Source organism: Gigantopelta aegis, chromosome 4 (assembly GCF_016097555.1).
Source record: "Gigantopelta aegis isolate Gae_Host chromosome 4, Gae_host_genome, whole genome shotgun sequence".
Classification (NCBI taxonomy): domain Eukaryota; kingdom Metazoa; phylum Mollusca; class Gastropoda; order Neomphalida; family Peltospiridae; genus Gigantopelta; species Gigantopelta aegis.
The window spans coordinates 100,213,652-100,230,520 of NC_054702.1; the positions used below are offsets into that span (position 1 = coordinate 100,213,652).

At 34.0% G+C, this 16,869-nt stretch overlaps 1 protein-coding gene across 1 annotated transcript in view; it reads left to right on the forward strand.

The window, feature by feature from the left end:
• The window catches only part of LOC121371575 (WD repeat-containing protein 26-like), a 28,963-nt gene extending 13,283 nt beyond the window's left edge, over nt 1-15,680 (forward strand). Inside the window, exons 7-14 of the mRNA XM_041497576.1 lie at nt 637-775; nt 1,174-1,314; nt 1,783-1,902; nt 2,883-3,028; nt 3,493-3,571; nt 6,705-6,834; nt 7,354-7,527; nt 7,984-15,680. Coding sequence (XP_041353510.1) covers nt 637-775; nt 1,174-1,314; nt 1,783-1,902; nt 2,883-3,028; nt 3,493-3,571; nt 6,705-6,834; nt 7,354-7,527; nt 7,984-8,021 — 967 coding nt within the window. The 3' untranslated portion in view covers nt 8,022-15,680. The remainder of the gene's footprint in view (nt 1-636; nt 776-1,173; nt 1,315-1,782; nt 1,903-2,882; nt 3,029-3,492; nt 3,572-6,704; nt 6,835-7,353; nt 7,528-7,983) is intronic.
• Nucleotides 15,681-16,869: the final 1,189 nt, after the last annotated feature.

Below are 16,869 nucleotides of genomic sequence, written 5' to 3' on the forward strand. Positions count from 1 at the left end.
GCTTATTGAGCATGTAAGACAGGTTGTTATATACTGTTAAATAGTGGCTTATTTTACATGTAAGACAGGTTTTATATACTGTTAAATAGTGGCTTATTTTACATGTAAGACAGGTTGTTATATACTGTTAAATAGTGGCTTATTTTACATGTAAGACAGGTTGTTATATACTGTTAAATAGTGGCTTATTTTACATGTAAGACAGGTTGTTATATACTGTTAAATAGTGGCTTATTTTACATGTAAGACAGGTTGTTATATACTGTTAAATAGTGGCTTATTTTACAAAAGGGCGGCATTGTCAGATTGGACCACCTCAGTGGACCCATTCACCGTTTGGTTGGATTAAAAAAAAACTTTTCACTTTTGGAATCAAAGCTATAAATTTAGATGTACTGTATGATGGTACAAAATGTGAGTCGTCATGGTTACCTCTATATCTTTTAACCTGTGAGGTCACCTTTTAGTGCCTCACCAGCATTGTCTTGTTTTATCTCCCTATTCATTAATAATAACCAACTTGTGCAAATATGTACAACGAACTGCTGCTATAACAAATTTATTATCAACATCCCTTTCGGTTTGTTATAAGAGTACTTTACTGTATTAATATATGAAGTGTCATATTTGTTTCAGAGACCAGTTTCCGTGTCATACTATTCAGATTCTCAATGAGCACTGCAACGAGGTTTGGTTTTGTCGCTTCTCACCTGATGGAACGAAACTCGCTACTGGGTCAAAAGACTGCTCTATGATCATATGGGATGTTGATATGGTAACAGATGACCCAAACTCAATAAAATTGAAATATATACTCTCCCTACCCTATCAACAAGCAGTTTTCTTCTTTTTTTTATTTCATGCTTCATTGTTACCCATATAAATTTCTCGGTTTTCAGTTTTTCTCTCCTGATTGAGTTGCGTCCTGTTTTCAATTATTTTAATAATTATAACTATGGTTCTTCTCATCAGGAAATGTTGTTTTCTTACTACAACTTGTTGATTTCTGATGCAAAAATAGTGTTTTTTTTAAAAATTTATTTCCAAAACACTTTTACTTTTCTTCTTAGGGCAAATTAAACTGAAATTATTTACAGAAAAACATTGTACATGGAGGACTAGTTGTCATTTTCTGGTCATTTGTAAAACATTGACTGATAAAATCTGTTTTAGGAAACGCTTGAACTGAAGCACAAAAAGACCTTTGATAACCATTCATATGGTGTGGCTTACATTGCCTGGAGTCCAGACAGTAAGTTCATTGTAGCATGCGGCCCAGAAGACTGCTCAGAACTGTGGATATGGAACATTGAGGTACGCTCCTTCTCTTAGTTAATACTGATCCTCTGACTGGTGAGAGTTTTATTTATGGCTTTACCAGAAGAAAAATGTTTCTTGATGTATATTATTTGCATATACCAAAGATTGTACTTATATGTATTACAGTCTAAAAGGTTAATGAGTATGAAAAGGTATGTCTTGTCCTGCCTGTAGGAATGTAAATGCAGGATATGCACCTAGCTGCAAATTGATGAGTCTAAAATGTTTACCATATTACACTTGTTATGTGTTTGGCTCGCAGCATAGACATATGGTGTGTTTTGTCACATTTGGTTCAGTGCGTTCATGTTTGACTAGTATCATTCTCGCCAGACGCAGACCCAGCTTCGGTGTGTTGGGCCTAATCCTGTCTCCCCCTGCCCAGCTTGGATATAGTGTTGTATTATGGTTTTGGTCAAAGAGTGTTGCTCTCCTTTCATAACCATATTGCTGTTATTTCAGACTGGAGACCTGCATCAGAAAGTGACCCAGTCACCAGAGGACAGTCTTACCTGTGCGTCGTGGCATGCGGATGGCAAAAAGTTCGTTACAGGTGGACAGCGGGGACAGTTCTATATCTGTGTAAGGAATACTGTCATTTGTCTTCACTCACACAACTGTTAATAATAATCTAACTCGGTAATAATCTAACAGTTAATAGTAATAATGTCAAGTTTATCGATGTCTAACAAAACTAATTTTGTGTTAAATTCTATCAGAAGCCATTTGGATTTATACAAATTGGTGTCGCAGGAATCCAGGAGAATCCAATTATTTTCAGGGATTTTTTTTTTTGGGATGTGGAAAGTGAAAAATGAAAAAAACAAATCTCAGGCTTGCAAGCGGGCCCTTATTTTCCTAATTTTCCTTATTTTTTGACCGCAGCCCTAATATTCCTTATTAAAGCTTCAAAATCCTAAAAAGCCCTAATGAAATTTTTTGATAAATTCAACATAAAATAAGTGTTGGAATTAATTAAATCTAGCCTTAGTATACTTTCAGATAATGAATATGTTGAATTAATGTATTTCTCAGAAGACATCTTGGTGGTTATCAGCATCATATTCAGCATGGATTTGCACCATATCAGATTACTTTAATCTGGTTGTATTGATATGCTGAATATCGCTGTTGATGACCATTGGCATGATCTTCTGAGTTGGTAATTAGCTTTTGTATTTATGTTCTCCCTGGAGGTGAGTACAGAATGTTTTTCTTTTATATTGATTATTGAATTTCAGTCCTTATTTTTGTCTAAAAAATCCTAAAAATAGCCCTTATTTTTTTAAGAATTTTGCCCTAAAAAAAGCCCTTATTTTTCACAAAATCTTGCTTGAAAGCCTGAAATCTGATGTGGTCAGAATATGTATATCAGACTAGATACAGGAATCGTCGTGGATTCTCATAATTTTCATTCATGGGAATATTATGGCTATCCATTTCCTTGATACCCCTTGAAAAATTACCCCTGACTAAGGGTATATAGGACATAATATTTTGTTCACTAAATTTTAAGTTTTGCTTTGAGTTGATCTGATTCCACTTGTGTTCCTTTATTTCAGGATATGGACGGTACTGTGCTAGACAACTGGGAGGGAGTGCGAGTCCAGTGTCTGGCCTGTCAAAATGACATGAAGACTGTGCTAGCTGCAGATGCACACAACAGAATTAGAGCTTACAACTTTGACGATCTTACTGATTTCCACATGTGAGTTTGATGGCATCAGTACTAGATTACTTTTAAAGGAATATACTGTTCAAAACAGTTGAGCAAATAAGTTGTAATTATGATATAATAAAGTTTTAATGGTTTGTATGCAGCATTTGAGAAAAGTTGTTCATCTGGAGTAAATCTGTTTTAATTATGTTGTTATGTAGGGTTAATGTTTTTTGTGTGCAATATTTCATAAAAGGTCATTTTGTCTGACTAATTATTATTGGTTACAAAAATTATTTAATTATTACAGTCATTGACTAAGTAATCCTGCACGCAAATATTTAACGTGATCTGCTCTACTTTACTGTTGTTAGAAAATTGCATAATTCTGTGAAAAGATAACTTTTGAAACCGTAAAATAAAAAAATCTTAAAAATTAAAACCAATTTGCAGAAAAAAAGTTTTTTATGTGCTACACTGGTTTGTATGATTGTACTGGGTTTTTTTACTTACAGACTTCAGGAAGATCAGTCCATCATGTCTTTCACACTAAACGATACTGGCAGATTAGCCTTACTCAACATAGAAACACGAGTAAGTCACCTCTTTGACACTAAACGATACTGGCAGATTAGCCTTACTCGACATAGAAACAAGAGTAAGTCACGTCTTTCACACTAAACTATACTGGCAGATTAGCCTTACTCAGCATAAAAACACGAGTAAGTCATGTCTTTCACACTAAACGATACTGACAGATTAGCCTTACTCAACATAGAAACACGAGTAAGTCATGTCTTTCACACTAAACGATACTGACAGATTAGCCTTACTCAGCATAGAAACACGAGTAAGTCATGTCTTTCACACTAAACGATACTGACAGATTAGCCTTACTCAGCATAGAAACACGAGTAAGTCATGTCTTTCACACTAAACGATACTGACAGATTAGCCTTACTCAACATAGAAACACGAGTAAGTCACCTCTTTGACAGTAAACGATACTGACAGATTAGCCTTACTCAACATAGAAACATGAGTAAGTCACGTCTTTCACACTATACAATACTAGTAGATTAGCCTTACTCAACATAGAAACACGAGTAAGTCACGTCTTTCACACTAAACGATACTGACAGATTAGCCTTACTCGGCATAGAAACACGAGTAAGTCATGTCTTTCACACTAAACGATACTGACAGATTAGCCTTACTCAACATAGAAACATGAGTAAGTCACGTCTTTCACACTATACAATAATAGTAGATTAGCCTTACTCAACATAGAAACACGAGTAAGTCACGTCTTTCACACTAAACTATACTGGCAGATTAGTCTTACTCAGCATAGAAACACGAGTAAGTCATGTCTTTCACACTAAACGATACTGACAGATTAGCCTTACTCAACATAGAAACACGAGTAAGTCACCTCTTTGACACTAAACGATACTGACAGATTAGCCTTACTCAACATAGAAACACGAGTAAGTCATGTCTTTCACACTAAACGATACTGACAGATTAGCCTTACTCAAAATAGAAACACGAGTAAGTCACCTCTTTGACACTAAACTATACTGGCAGATTAGCCTTACTCAGCATAGAAACACGAGTAAGTCACGTCTTTCACACTATACAATACTGACAGATTAGCCTTACTCAACATAGAAACACGAGTAAGTCACCTCTTTGACACTAAACGATACTGGCAGATTAGCCTTACTCAACATAGAAACACGAGTAAGTCATGTCTTTCACACTAAACGATACTGACAGATTAGCCTTACTCAACATAGAAACACGAGTAAGTCACCTCTTTGACACTAAACGATACTGGCAGATTAGCCTTACTCAACATAGAAACACGAGTAAGTCACCTCTTTGACTAAACGATACTGGCAGATTAGCCTTACTCAACATAGAAACACGAGTAAGTCACCTCTTTGACACTAAACGATACTGACAGATTAGCCTTACTCAACATAGAAACATGAGTAAGTCACGTCTTTCACACTATACAATACTAGTAGATTAGCCTTACTCAACATAGAAACACGAGTAAGTCGCATCTTTCACACTATACAATACTGGCAGATTAGCCTTACTCAACATAGAAACACAAGTAAGTCGTGTCTTTCACACTATACAATACTGACAGATTAGCCTTACTCAACATAGAAACACAAGTAAGTCGTGTCTTTCACACTATACAATACTGGCAGATTAGCCTTACTCAACATAGAAACACAAGTAAGTCGTGTCTTTCACACTATACAATACTGGCAGATTAGCCTTACTCAACATAGAAACGCAAGTAAGTCATGTTTTTCACACTATACAATACTGGCAGATTAGCCTTACTCGACATAGAAACATGAGTAAGTCACGTCTTTCACACTAAACGATACTGGCAGATTAGCCTTACTCAACATAGAAACACAAGTAAGTCGTGTCTTTCACACTATACAATACTGGCAGATTAGCCTTACTCAACATAGAAATGCAAGTAAGTCGTGTTTTTCACACTATACAATACTGACATATTAGCCTTACTCAACATAGAAACGCAAGTAAGTCGTGTTTTTCACACTATACAATACTGGCAGATTAGCCTTACTCAAAATAGAAACACAAGTAAGTCGTGTCTTTAATACTAAATGATACTGGCAGATTAGCCTTACTCAACATAGAAACACAAGTAAGTCGTGTCTTTAATACTAAATGATACTGGCAGATTAGCCTTAATCAAATTAGAAACACAAGTAAGACACGTCTTTCACACTAAATGATACTGGTACATTAGCCTTACTCTACATAGAAACACGAGTAACTAATTGATAACACGAGTAAGTCACGTCTTTCATACTATACGATACTGGCAGAATAGCCTTACTCGACATAGAAACACAAGTAAGTTGCATCTTTCATACTATACGATACTGGCAGAATAGCCTTACTCGACATAGAAACACGAGTAAGTGGCATATTTCACACTGAACGATACTGACAAATTAGCCTTAATCAATATAGAAACACAAGTAAGTCACGTCTTTCATACTAAACGATACTGCCAGATTAGCCTTACTCAATATAGAAGCTTTGAGTAAATGCTAGCATTTAAAATATAACAGTTTTACGTGAAACGGCACTTTAATATTTGACTATACATGACCTTGTGTGTTAATCACAGTCATCAACACTTGAATAAAGACATTTGAATGTTATATTCCGTCTTTATTAAAGAAGAGGGCGGGACGTAGCGCAGTGGTAAAGCGCTTGCTTAATGTGCAGTCGATCTGGGATCAATCCCCGTCGGTGGGCCCATTTATCTTTCTCGTTCCAGCCAGTGCACCACGACTGGCATATCAAAGGCTGTGGTATGTACTACCCTGTCTGTGGGATGGTGCATATAAAAGATCCCTTGCTACTAATGGAAAAATGTAGCAGGTTTCCTCTCTATGACTGTGTTAAAATGACCATATGTTTGACGTCCAATAGCCGATGATTAATAAATCAATGTGCTCTAGTGGTGTCGTTAAACAAAACAAACTTTATTAAAGAAATTAAGGTTGTCACGAGATACTTTAATTTAAAAATGATTATACTCATTACTTTTTCTTAGTATTCTTAAAAATTAAAATATAGAATTTTGCTGTGTTCACCTTCAAATGACTGGATATGTCGTATTTATAAAAGGACTAATGTAAAATTATTTTTTCAGGGTGTCCATTTATGGGATATCAAAGATCGGGTATTAATTCGCAAATTTCAGGGAGTTACTCAAGGCAACTACAGAATATATTCATGTTTTGGTGGTTTAAATCAAGACTTTGTTGCCAGTGGAAGTGAAGGTAAATGTTGTGATAATATGTTCTTGTAATTTTCAAAGAATTTGTGGTTTTCCGCAGATTTTGCCTCGAATTTAATCTTTGCAAATCTTCCCAATTTAATGAGGGGTGTGAGTTATGTTCTGAATACTGGTCATAAATATTGTTTAAAAGGTCTCATTTCTATGTCATTTCATTTATTTACTCATGATTTTGTTATAAATAGTAAATTTTAATAATTTTACCAGATGTGAGTTCATAATTGGTTGTTAATATTTTGTGATATATTAAAAAGTTGAGGAATTGTAGTATTTAGTATATGTTTTGTGGATATATGTTGATAGTTTACACATGTTGCAGGTACTGTACAATGGAATTAATTTGGTGGCATGTATCCTATTTTTATAAACTACATTTGTAGTTCTTGTTGTTTAGGACTAAAACATTCACTGGAAGAAATTCCTTTCTACAAAATTTATGTTAATTTGTCAGGTTTTATGATGTAGTGTATTTGATTCATATGTGTTGTTTCTCCTGTTTCAGATTACAAGGTGTATATCTGGCATATTAAGCGTGAGAGTCCGATTGCTGTGCTAGAGGGCCACACGCGCACTGTGAACTGCATCCACTGGAATCCTAAAGTGCCTAGCATGTTGGCCAGTGCATCGGACGATGGCACAGTCAGAATATGGGGACCTCTAGAGAAAAGCAAGCTAGGTAACTATGGAAAATAATACATCTCGTTGTAACAACTTTTATAGACAGAGGAGAGATGTTACACTGCACTAAGACAGATGCTAAGTTCTAAAAGTTAAAGAGTTTTTCATGGTTTCAGCTATGGGGGAATATTGATGTGAATTGGCAGATATATTTTTTAACATAAGGAGCCAGATTTAAATTACCTTGTCATTGGTTCTAGTTCTCCAGTTATGTGTTTTGGAAAGTTTTGTTTATGAAGCATATTCACCCAATTCCATTTTAATTCAGTTTTGAAAATTACATCTCATACTGATTATAATGCTCTTTTTTACCAGTCTGGGCAAGCATGTACACAATTATATGTTGAAGAGGCCTTCTAGGTACTTCTAGGACTGCTTATCCTACCAATTTTATCTCTCGTGATTTCAGTCGGAAACAAAACAGTTACTGTTTATTTGATGCTTCCCATTTCAGGCAACCTTAGCGAATCTGGCCGAAGTACTCCTGTATGACCCAGGCTCAATCTAACAGACTATATGAAATGTACAAACTCCACAGACACGATGGTGTGATGACCTCCACAGTCACGATGGTGTGACGACCTCCCCACCCACCAAGAGACTTGGACAGCGAGCGGAACTAGGGATTTTATTCTAGAGTAGTCTTCTCTTCTTTTTTTTTATCTGTGGGTTGGATTGTGGTGTGGGTCAGGCTGGGTAATGTGTTGTTTTTAACTCAAGGCAGTCACTTAATCGTCAGCATAATTGCTGTTGGAAGGTCCTACTTCCACTTCTTATTCTCTCCGACTCATCTCGTCAGACTGTTTTCTTCGTCAATGAAGAATCGTGTGTGTACTGGTACTAATGGACATGCCCAGAATGAAACAGAAGTGTCAAGTTTGTGCCAGCTAAGCAACACGTTTTCAATGTGTTATTCCGTTGTCATAAAGAAAGACTTGGATTTTATGATCGCATGTTACTATATATATATATATTGTGATTCCATATTATCTGCTACACTTTAAAATAGTGGCGACGTGTGAAGCAAGATGGAGGACTAAACGTGAATTAAAACTATGATCCGCGCAATGTTTGTTTCGCACTAGAGAATGGTGATCCCATGTTATCCATTGCTATTCAGATGGTGGTCAAGTGTGAGGCAAGACATTGTGGTTCATACTAAGCTGTCTGATCGAGTTTGAAGTCGGGCACTGTGATTCCTGTTGTGTCTGTTCCACTCTTGTCAAATATGAAGTGACATACTCTGACTTGAATGATGTCTGTCCCAGTCCGGGGTGAAGCACAATACTTAACAGTGTCCAGGAAATGTTGGCTTCACCGTGATTAGTTTGATTCCCGTAACGTCTTGTTCAGGATTTAATCGTGAAGCAACACCTTGTAATCCATACGGGTTTTCTTAATCTTTGCCAATGGTGAAGCAGTGTGTTGAGATTGACAGAGTGTATGTGTCACATGCTTGGTATATAAGGTTCCTGTTACACTTGTCAGGTTTGAGACAAACACATGGTGTTTACTGTGTCATTCAATATAAATGTATGCTGTCTGTTACACTGATATTCTGAGACCAGGGCCCGTGCTTATAAAAAAAAATGTACAGTCCAGACTTGATGTCTAATGATATATGCATACAATTTGTATAGCGTTGTCATGACATTAGTGTCTCAGACTGTTAGAGTCTCGAGTCTAGACTCTAAAGTTTGATAAGCACCAGGCCTGGTATAAAGCAACACAGAGTAATCTGTACGGTCTTTGTCACCTTCTCGTTGATTGTTGAACTAAACAATTGCTGTACCATCATTGTGTTGTCAGTTCACAATCAACGTTTTCATGTGCATGCAAAACATACTCTTCTTTCTTTTTTTTAGCCCCCTCCCCTTTCAAAAAGCATACATACACTAACAAAAAGCATACACACACTAATAAAAAGCTACATTTTAAAATTGATTTTAAAAGCAAACACTGACATTGACCCCCTAATTGTAATGTATGGTTTGTATACTCATGAAAATGGTAATTATGAATGTGATGTGTTATGTAATTAACTTGAATTTTTATGTCTTATTCAAAGCAAAATAAACCTAAGAGGGCTAGCTCTGGCATTCCCCAAATTCACCAGTTGCAAATTATGAAACAGTTGGCAAATTTTTTTTTATTTGGCGAAATAATGTAGAAAAGTTTGTTAGACAATAACCAGGTTTCTGCAGTTATTGACATTTAACATATAATTTGGCAAAATGTTTTTCCTTCCAAGAGCTAGCCCTGTTTATTCAAAGCTTAATATGAGGTACATGTAAGACATTTTAAGGTTTGTTACAGTTTGCCTATTGTCAAACAATATGATCTGATTCTTGTAGTTAGTGACTTGGTCAGAACATGCAAAGTGATAGATTGTTATCCATATGGTTTCTGTAACACTGTTATTAAATAACACACAATACACTGTGACCCATACAGTGTTCTGTAACAACTAAAGAGTGAAATGTGTTGGAAGACATTTTGATCTAAATTTTAATTCTGTGAATTGCTGACATGGCATTTGAACACTTACTTTGCAAAAGGATCATGAGAGAGTAATTATTTGACTCCTGATAATGGCAAGTGGTGATTTATTGGTCTCTTCTGCATGTTTTGAGAAAGACCAATTTCATTAACAAATTATTGTAGAACTTTAAATAACGTGAAACCACACTAATGAAAACCAAATTGAGTACCCAAAAAAAGTAGAAGCTGCCTAAATATTGACATTAAAGATGTCACAAAAGCATGTTAGGCTACTATTTTACTATTAAAAGACACCGTATTTCCAATTAACTGACACAAAATAATATATCTGGATAATGCTTTTCCTCAAGCCAATACATCGGAGTGCTTTATGACAGCTGATGAGTGCTTGCAAGCAATTTCAGAAATCCCTGTTCTATTTTATTTAATATTAAGTGCAAAAGAAAGAGACTAAAGGGCATTTTCTAACACCATGTGGTGTTTTTATCAGTTAAACAATAGTGATCAATTCAAATTTGTATTTAGTTGTGGAAATTATATTAAATGGCTTCCAAATGTCTATGCAAACAATCCTTAAGCTTTGCAATCAGAAAATTGCTTTGACAAAAATTGCTACAGCTAAAATATACTTTGCCTCAGTATTTCTATTTTTAATGTTTATACTAGTATCGTTTCACTCGTTACATCACCAAATGTAATGCTGATGTGGATCAGTTTTACTTCAGATTTTACATCAGCATTACTGAATACTGATGTAAGGACTGTCCTGCATGAAATGGGTGATGAAATGTACCCAGGGAATGCTGGTACAATCTTCATAGCTGGATGGAAAATCATAATTGGTATTAGCAGGGTATGAAATTAAAATGGGGAAAACCATCCCCATAATATGACTAGATATGTGGAAATTGTGGAACAAGACTTTCTAAAATGAACAAGATTAAATGAGTATGTATGTAGTTTAAACAGTCAGCTTCCAAATACTGATGGAATATATTCATCATAAATTCGCTACAAATAAAATTTTCCAACTAATCTTACTAAGTCCGTCTATTTGTGTTTAGCTTTAAAAGGTGTATGTTACATTAGGTGACAGTATAGAAATAGAAATTTCTTTCTGATGGTTTGGAAGCTAAGTACATAATTGAATATGTAAAAAAAGTTAGCTTCACCGACTTAAAAGATGCTTGAACTCTTTTTACTTTTGACATACTTTCTTATATTGTTACATTAATGTGGCATTGTAAAACACCATTTATAAAATCCATAATGTATGCAAATTAATCAGGTTCTGTTGCAGGTTTCTACTACTGTTTTGAAGCAGAATGGTTTTGCTTTGCACACAAGCATCACAATCTTGAAGTAGGGCAGGTGAACTGTAAAAACTGAACTGATGGAAAATTATGTTTCAGCATACTAGTGAATGCTTTTACCAGCTGTGTGGTTAAAAATAGCTAACCAAAATGCTTTATTTATTGCATTTTTTTGATATTCTTATTTTTAGCACTTGCATTAAAATGCATAATGTTTATATTTTTTATTGTCATCACTCAAAAATCATTTACGATGTTTGGTAAAAATATTAAGCATTGTGTAACCATTGTGCAATCGTGCTATAATCATGTTTAACATGAGACATGCATAGCAGCTGCATTGAAAATGATCATGTTCTTGTGCAGTATTCATTTTTATATTTATACTAGGATAACTGTGTGTATGTTCAGTAGATGGCATTTCCGTAAACTGCATAACTATGTTACTGCAAAACACACAATGCAGGCTAATACAAAACACCATAATGTATCTGTTCACAAATAGTTATTACATGCAGATCTAGAAAAATATATCCAAAAGTGTGCAACTTCTTCTTTTTTAAAATTAATTAATTTTGTTTTTGATTATTTTTGTAGAGTTTGTTGTTGTTTTTGTTGTATGTCAGACGTTTAATAACAACATCAAGGACTTCATAAAATATTTTTGTGCAAAAAAACAACCATAAGATATTTCATTAAGAAACTTAACACAGGAGCTAAACATTTATTTTTGTTAAAATAAAATAAAATATAAAAAAACCCTGATCTTTCACATTAATACATGGAAAGATGAAACATTATCATGTTACATTTGTTTCAAATAATTAATATTATTAACAGAGGGAATAATACATCTCCTGTGAAGCCATCTTTGTTAAATTTCCTGTGAAACCATCTTTGTCAGTAAGGACAGTCTCATTTAGGAAAAACAAGTGATCATGGTTTCTCATTTCTGTTGTTGGGGAGATAACTCTTTTTTTTTTTACCCACCATTGTCGATTTTTGTAATTTGTTGACCCATGTTGAAAAAGTGTTTTCTTTCCATATGACATCGTTTTAGTCTACTGGATATATGTGTATTTATTGCAAAGTGGATGTTTGAGGAATTAATTATGCTATTCAGATATTTATATGAAGTAGAAAGTAATTGCCTTTCTGACACGATTCTATGTAGATAATGTGTAAATATTATTACACTGCCCAGCTCCTTGTTGTCATCAGTGATTTTCTTTTAAAGAATTCTTATGTATATAGTAGATATTTAATAACTTTGAAACTTGCTAAAGATGAAAACTTTAGTGACATATAAAATAAATATATGTATATGAAGAACTAACACATACATAAGAAGTGGATCATATTTGGTCAACTTTCTGCTGTCACAACTTTTATGACTGTCCAGTTGCTAGTCTGAGCACTCAGTTTTGTTGTATATGACTGATTAGTTGCTTATCTGAGTGCACCCATCGTTAAGTTGGGAGTTGGGGAAATTACAGCGCAGTCGTCAAATTGGCCAATTCATCGTGACGGTCAGTCAAATAAAAATGAATAAATCTGTCAACATAACTATTCTGTGACCAACAGAAGATGCATTTACCAATTACATCATTATTATATTAAATGGCTTCCAAATGTCTATGCAAACAATCCTTAAGCTTTGCAATCAGAAAATTGCTTTGACAAAAATTGCTACAGCTAAAATATACTTTGCCTCAATATTTCTATTTTTAATGTTTATACTAGTATCTTTTCACTCGTTACATCACCAAATGTAATGCTGATGTGGATCATTTTACTTCAGATTTTACATCAGCATTACTGAATACTGATGTAAGGACTGTCCTGCATGAAATGGGTGATGAATGTAGCCAGGGAATGCTGGTACAATCTTCATAGCTGGATGGAAAATCATAATTGGTATTAGCAGGGTATGAAATTAAAATGGGGAAAACCATCCCCATAATATGACTAGATATATTTCCAGCTTGTCAACGCCTAAAACAATATTAAAACATGTAAACGTATGTTTATAATCTTCATATAAATAATTTAGTAACTTAGTACATCAATAACTTTGTAAACATATCCCATTTAGTACATCAATAACTTTGTAAACATATCCCATTTAGCATTGTTAATAATAATAGGGATTATTTTTCATAAGCTTATAGTTATCAGACTAAGGCAGTTACATTAATTTTGGTTTTCACATACAAATATTTTAAGTGATTTAATTTAATAAAAGATATAAAAAAACCCTCATGAAATCAGATAGAAGAAAGACATAAGATTATTTTACAGGTCTGTATAAACATTCACTTTATTGTGATGTTATTTTTTAATCTGATCCTGTCAAATTTCATTTGTGCTTGTTAAAATTCTAAAAGGGTCTGTTTTAATGCCCATACTGTGCCGGTTAGAAAAGAAACCTATGCTAATTTCATACTCTGATTAGATGGAAGACAACCTGTTTGAAATGTGTACTTGCTAAAACAGCCTAATGTTTTAGAGTCATAATTATGGGTTTGTTATTTTAATATAATATAATGGATCATGATAACAAAAAAATCTTAATTTTATCTTATTGAGGGTTGTGTATAATCAATACACATAAATAAATGTTTTGTAACTGTGGTTGTATCCTAGGAAAACACTGATCACTGTCCACTAACTATTGTAAATTATATATTTATGATGTTGTAAATATTTTCCACAAACAACTGTGCTTTATGATTTATTGAATCCTGGTTAAAATTGTACCTCATAAAAAAGGAAGGAAATAACATTGCCAGTAATATTTTTTATTTATTTATGTTTTAAATTAATAACAGTTCACACTCGAGCTGATTGTGATGTCTATGAAAAACTAACTCTCCTATTATTACTGTGTATTGTCAAAGGTTTTCTGTAATGTCAAAGTGACTGAATATTGTCACATGTGATGGGTTGTCCATCATCCGTCCATTCTTTTCTTTTTTAATGACACTTTAAAACAATATTTTTGAGATGTAACCCGTGCACTTACGCACAGAAAGGGGGGTCTCCCACCCCCATAAATATGATTAAATTTGAAATTAAAGTAAGACTGTAGCTGACATGACTTAACACTGCATTGAAAACTTAACAAAAATGTTCAATGCCTAAAGGCATCATTAAAAGATAATTGTTTTGCACAGATCATTCTGCAAGTTATTTTACTTTGAAATTCCTGTTACAGATGAAGGAGCTATGATATGTATTAGTCATCTGGTAATGATCTCTATTGTATCAATGTAAGTGATCAAAACACGCCATGCATGCATTATACATTATTTTTCTTTTAAATTATATTTATATTGTTGGTTTCTTTTTGCAGATAACCTGAGACGACAATAATTGAATATTTTGGCAATAAAAATGATCTTCCCTCCACCCATCCATTAAAAAACAACAATTATGCCTTAAAAATAGATTGAAATAGATGTTTTAGAGGACATTTTCTTTACCATGTTGCTGGATAGTTTCTTATAATTTTATGCTTTTAAAATGCTATCTTATGAATTTTTATCAACATGAAAAATGGGACTGTAAAATTTTAATTGCTGGACCATGTAGTGTCCAAGTTAATTTCACTCTCAGTGCGGTGAACAAATGACAGATTAGTGGAGACTTCACAGTTAGATAATTTTCTCCCACACTAACATCAGCTCAGTCCTGTATATTCTGACACAAACATGCAAAATTAAACTTATTTAAAAGAAATCAGACCCCCCAAACCTGATTTCACGTAAATAAGCTGATCAACAACAAATTCTTATAAACCTTATGCATGAAGGTAGATCTTTGGCAGTTCTGAGATGGGCGGTCAATTGAATATATGTGTATTAATTTTAAAGAAAATTACAACAGAAAAAGAATTGTTTATACATATAATTTGATTGTAAACCATTTACTCTCAAAAGTGTTTAATTTTTATGTTGTGAAAATTAACAAGATAAATACATTCATTATAAATACTTAAACACATATATTAATATACCCCCTCTCAATCTTTCCCCCAGTTCAAACCAGCACATTCTTTAAATGTATATTACAGGTGTGTGTGGTTATTTTGTGAAATAAATAAATAATTGTTTTAATGTTAACCAGTATAAAAACATACGACATGTTTTTATCCAGCAACTCTATATTACAGTTGTTTAGATTTAGACATTTACATTGTGTCAGCATAAGGAATGTATTACAACTTAATTATGTATTTTCTCTACATGACATGTATGTAATATTTTTTCTTTTACCATTATCAGATTATATATCATCATTTTCTGAAGGAAATGAATAAATTTTGACTTAGTAATTTGCATTTCGTTGTTTATTTTACCATAGCTACCAGTAATTTAAAAGATGTTGACTTTGACTGCAATATAGAACAGTATATTGTACGTCTATTTAAATTTTGCATTGTGAAATATTAAGTGTTGTTATGGCCTCACTAAATTCGTAAAGTTGTATGCTCGCTAACCTTTCATGATTTACAGTAATTTGTTTTATGAGATGAGTAGAGCACAATGATTAGTTAATCATTGGCTATTTGATGTCAAATATTTGGTAATTCACAGGAACTATATATTTTTTCATTAGCAGCAAGGGATCTTTTTATGTGTATTTGTGGGATGATGTATATAAACGATCTGTTGCTACTAATGTAGCAGTTTTCCTTTCTAAGACTGTTAAAATTACCAAATGTGTGACATCCAATAGCCGTTGATTAATAAATCAATGTGCTCTAGTAATAGTGTTAAACAAAACATTTTATGTATACAGTCAAACCTGTCTTAAGTGGTCACACAAGGGAGTAGATAAAAGTGGCCACTTAAGACAGGTGACCGCTGATTACAGGTTGCGACATATACACTAGTCTTTAAAACATCTGTTGTTTCTTGTTAACGGATGTGTGCTTCACAGTTTACTATAAATAAACTTTTGACATGCTGCCTCCTTCAGGAAAAACTGCAACTGGAATGTATTAAATTAACCGTTCTCAACAAGTTTGTTTTTTCTTTCCATTTAATTTCTGCTTATGCTGTGTATTGTCATACATAATAAGTGAATCTAAAATGTCCAGCGTAGCCTGCCCAAAGGCAATTAGATGCATTCCAGAGTCATACTTTCTTAATTGATACGGAGTAGAGATGTCTGGACTGAATGGGCACTAGTATTCCTGAAGGTGTGAAGATCGGTTATGTTAGACAGGTGACCGCTTATTACAGGTGCATTTACGTTATAAATCGTTTGGGAGGGAAAAAAGTGGCAGGTGACCTCAGAATACAGGTGGCTGCTAGGACAGGTTTGACTGTATTTCCCACAGATGGGACAGCACATACCACAGCCTTTGATATACCAGTCATGGAGCAGTGGTTGGGATGGGGAAATCCCAACTGGTTTCCTGATGAGATTCGAGCCTTTGACACGAGCACCTCGGACTAAGCTAAATCCAGGGTTCCAGCTGATAAAATTTGGTCTGGGATGTGGAAATGATCAATTGT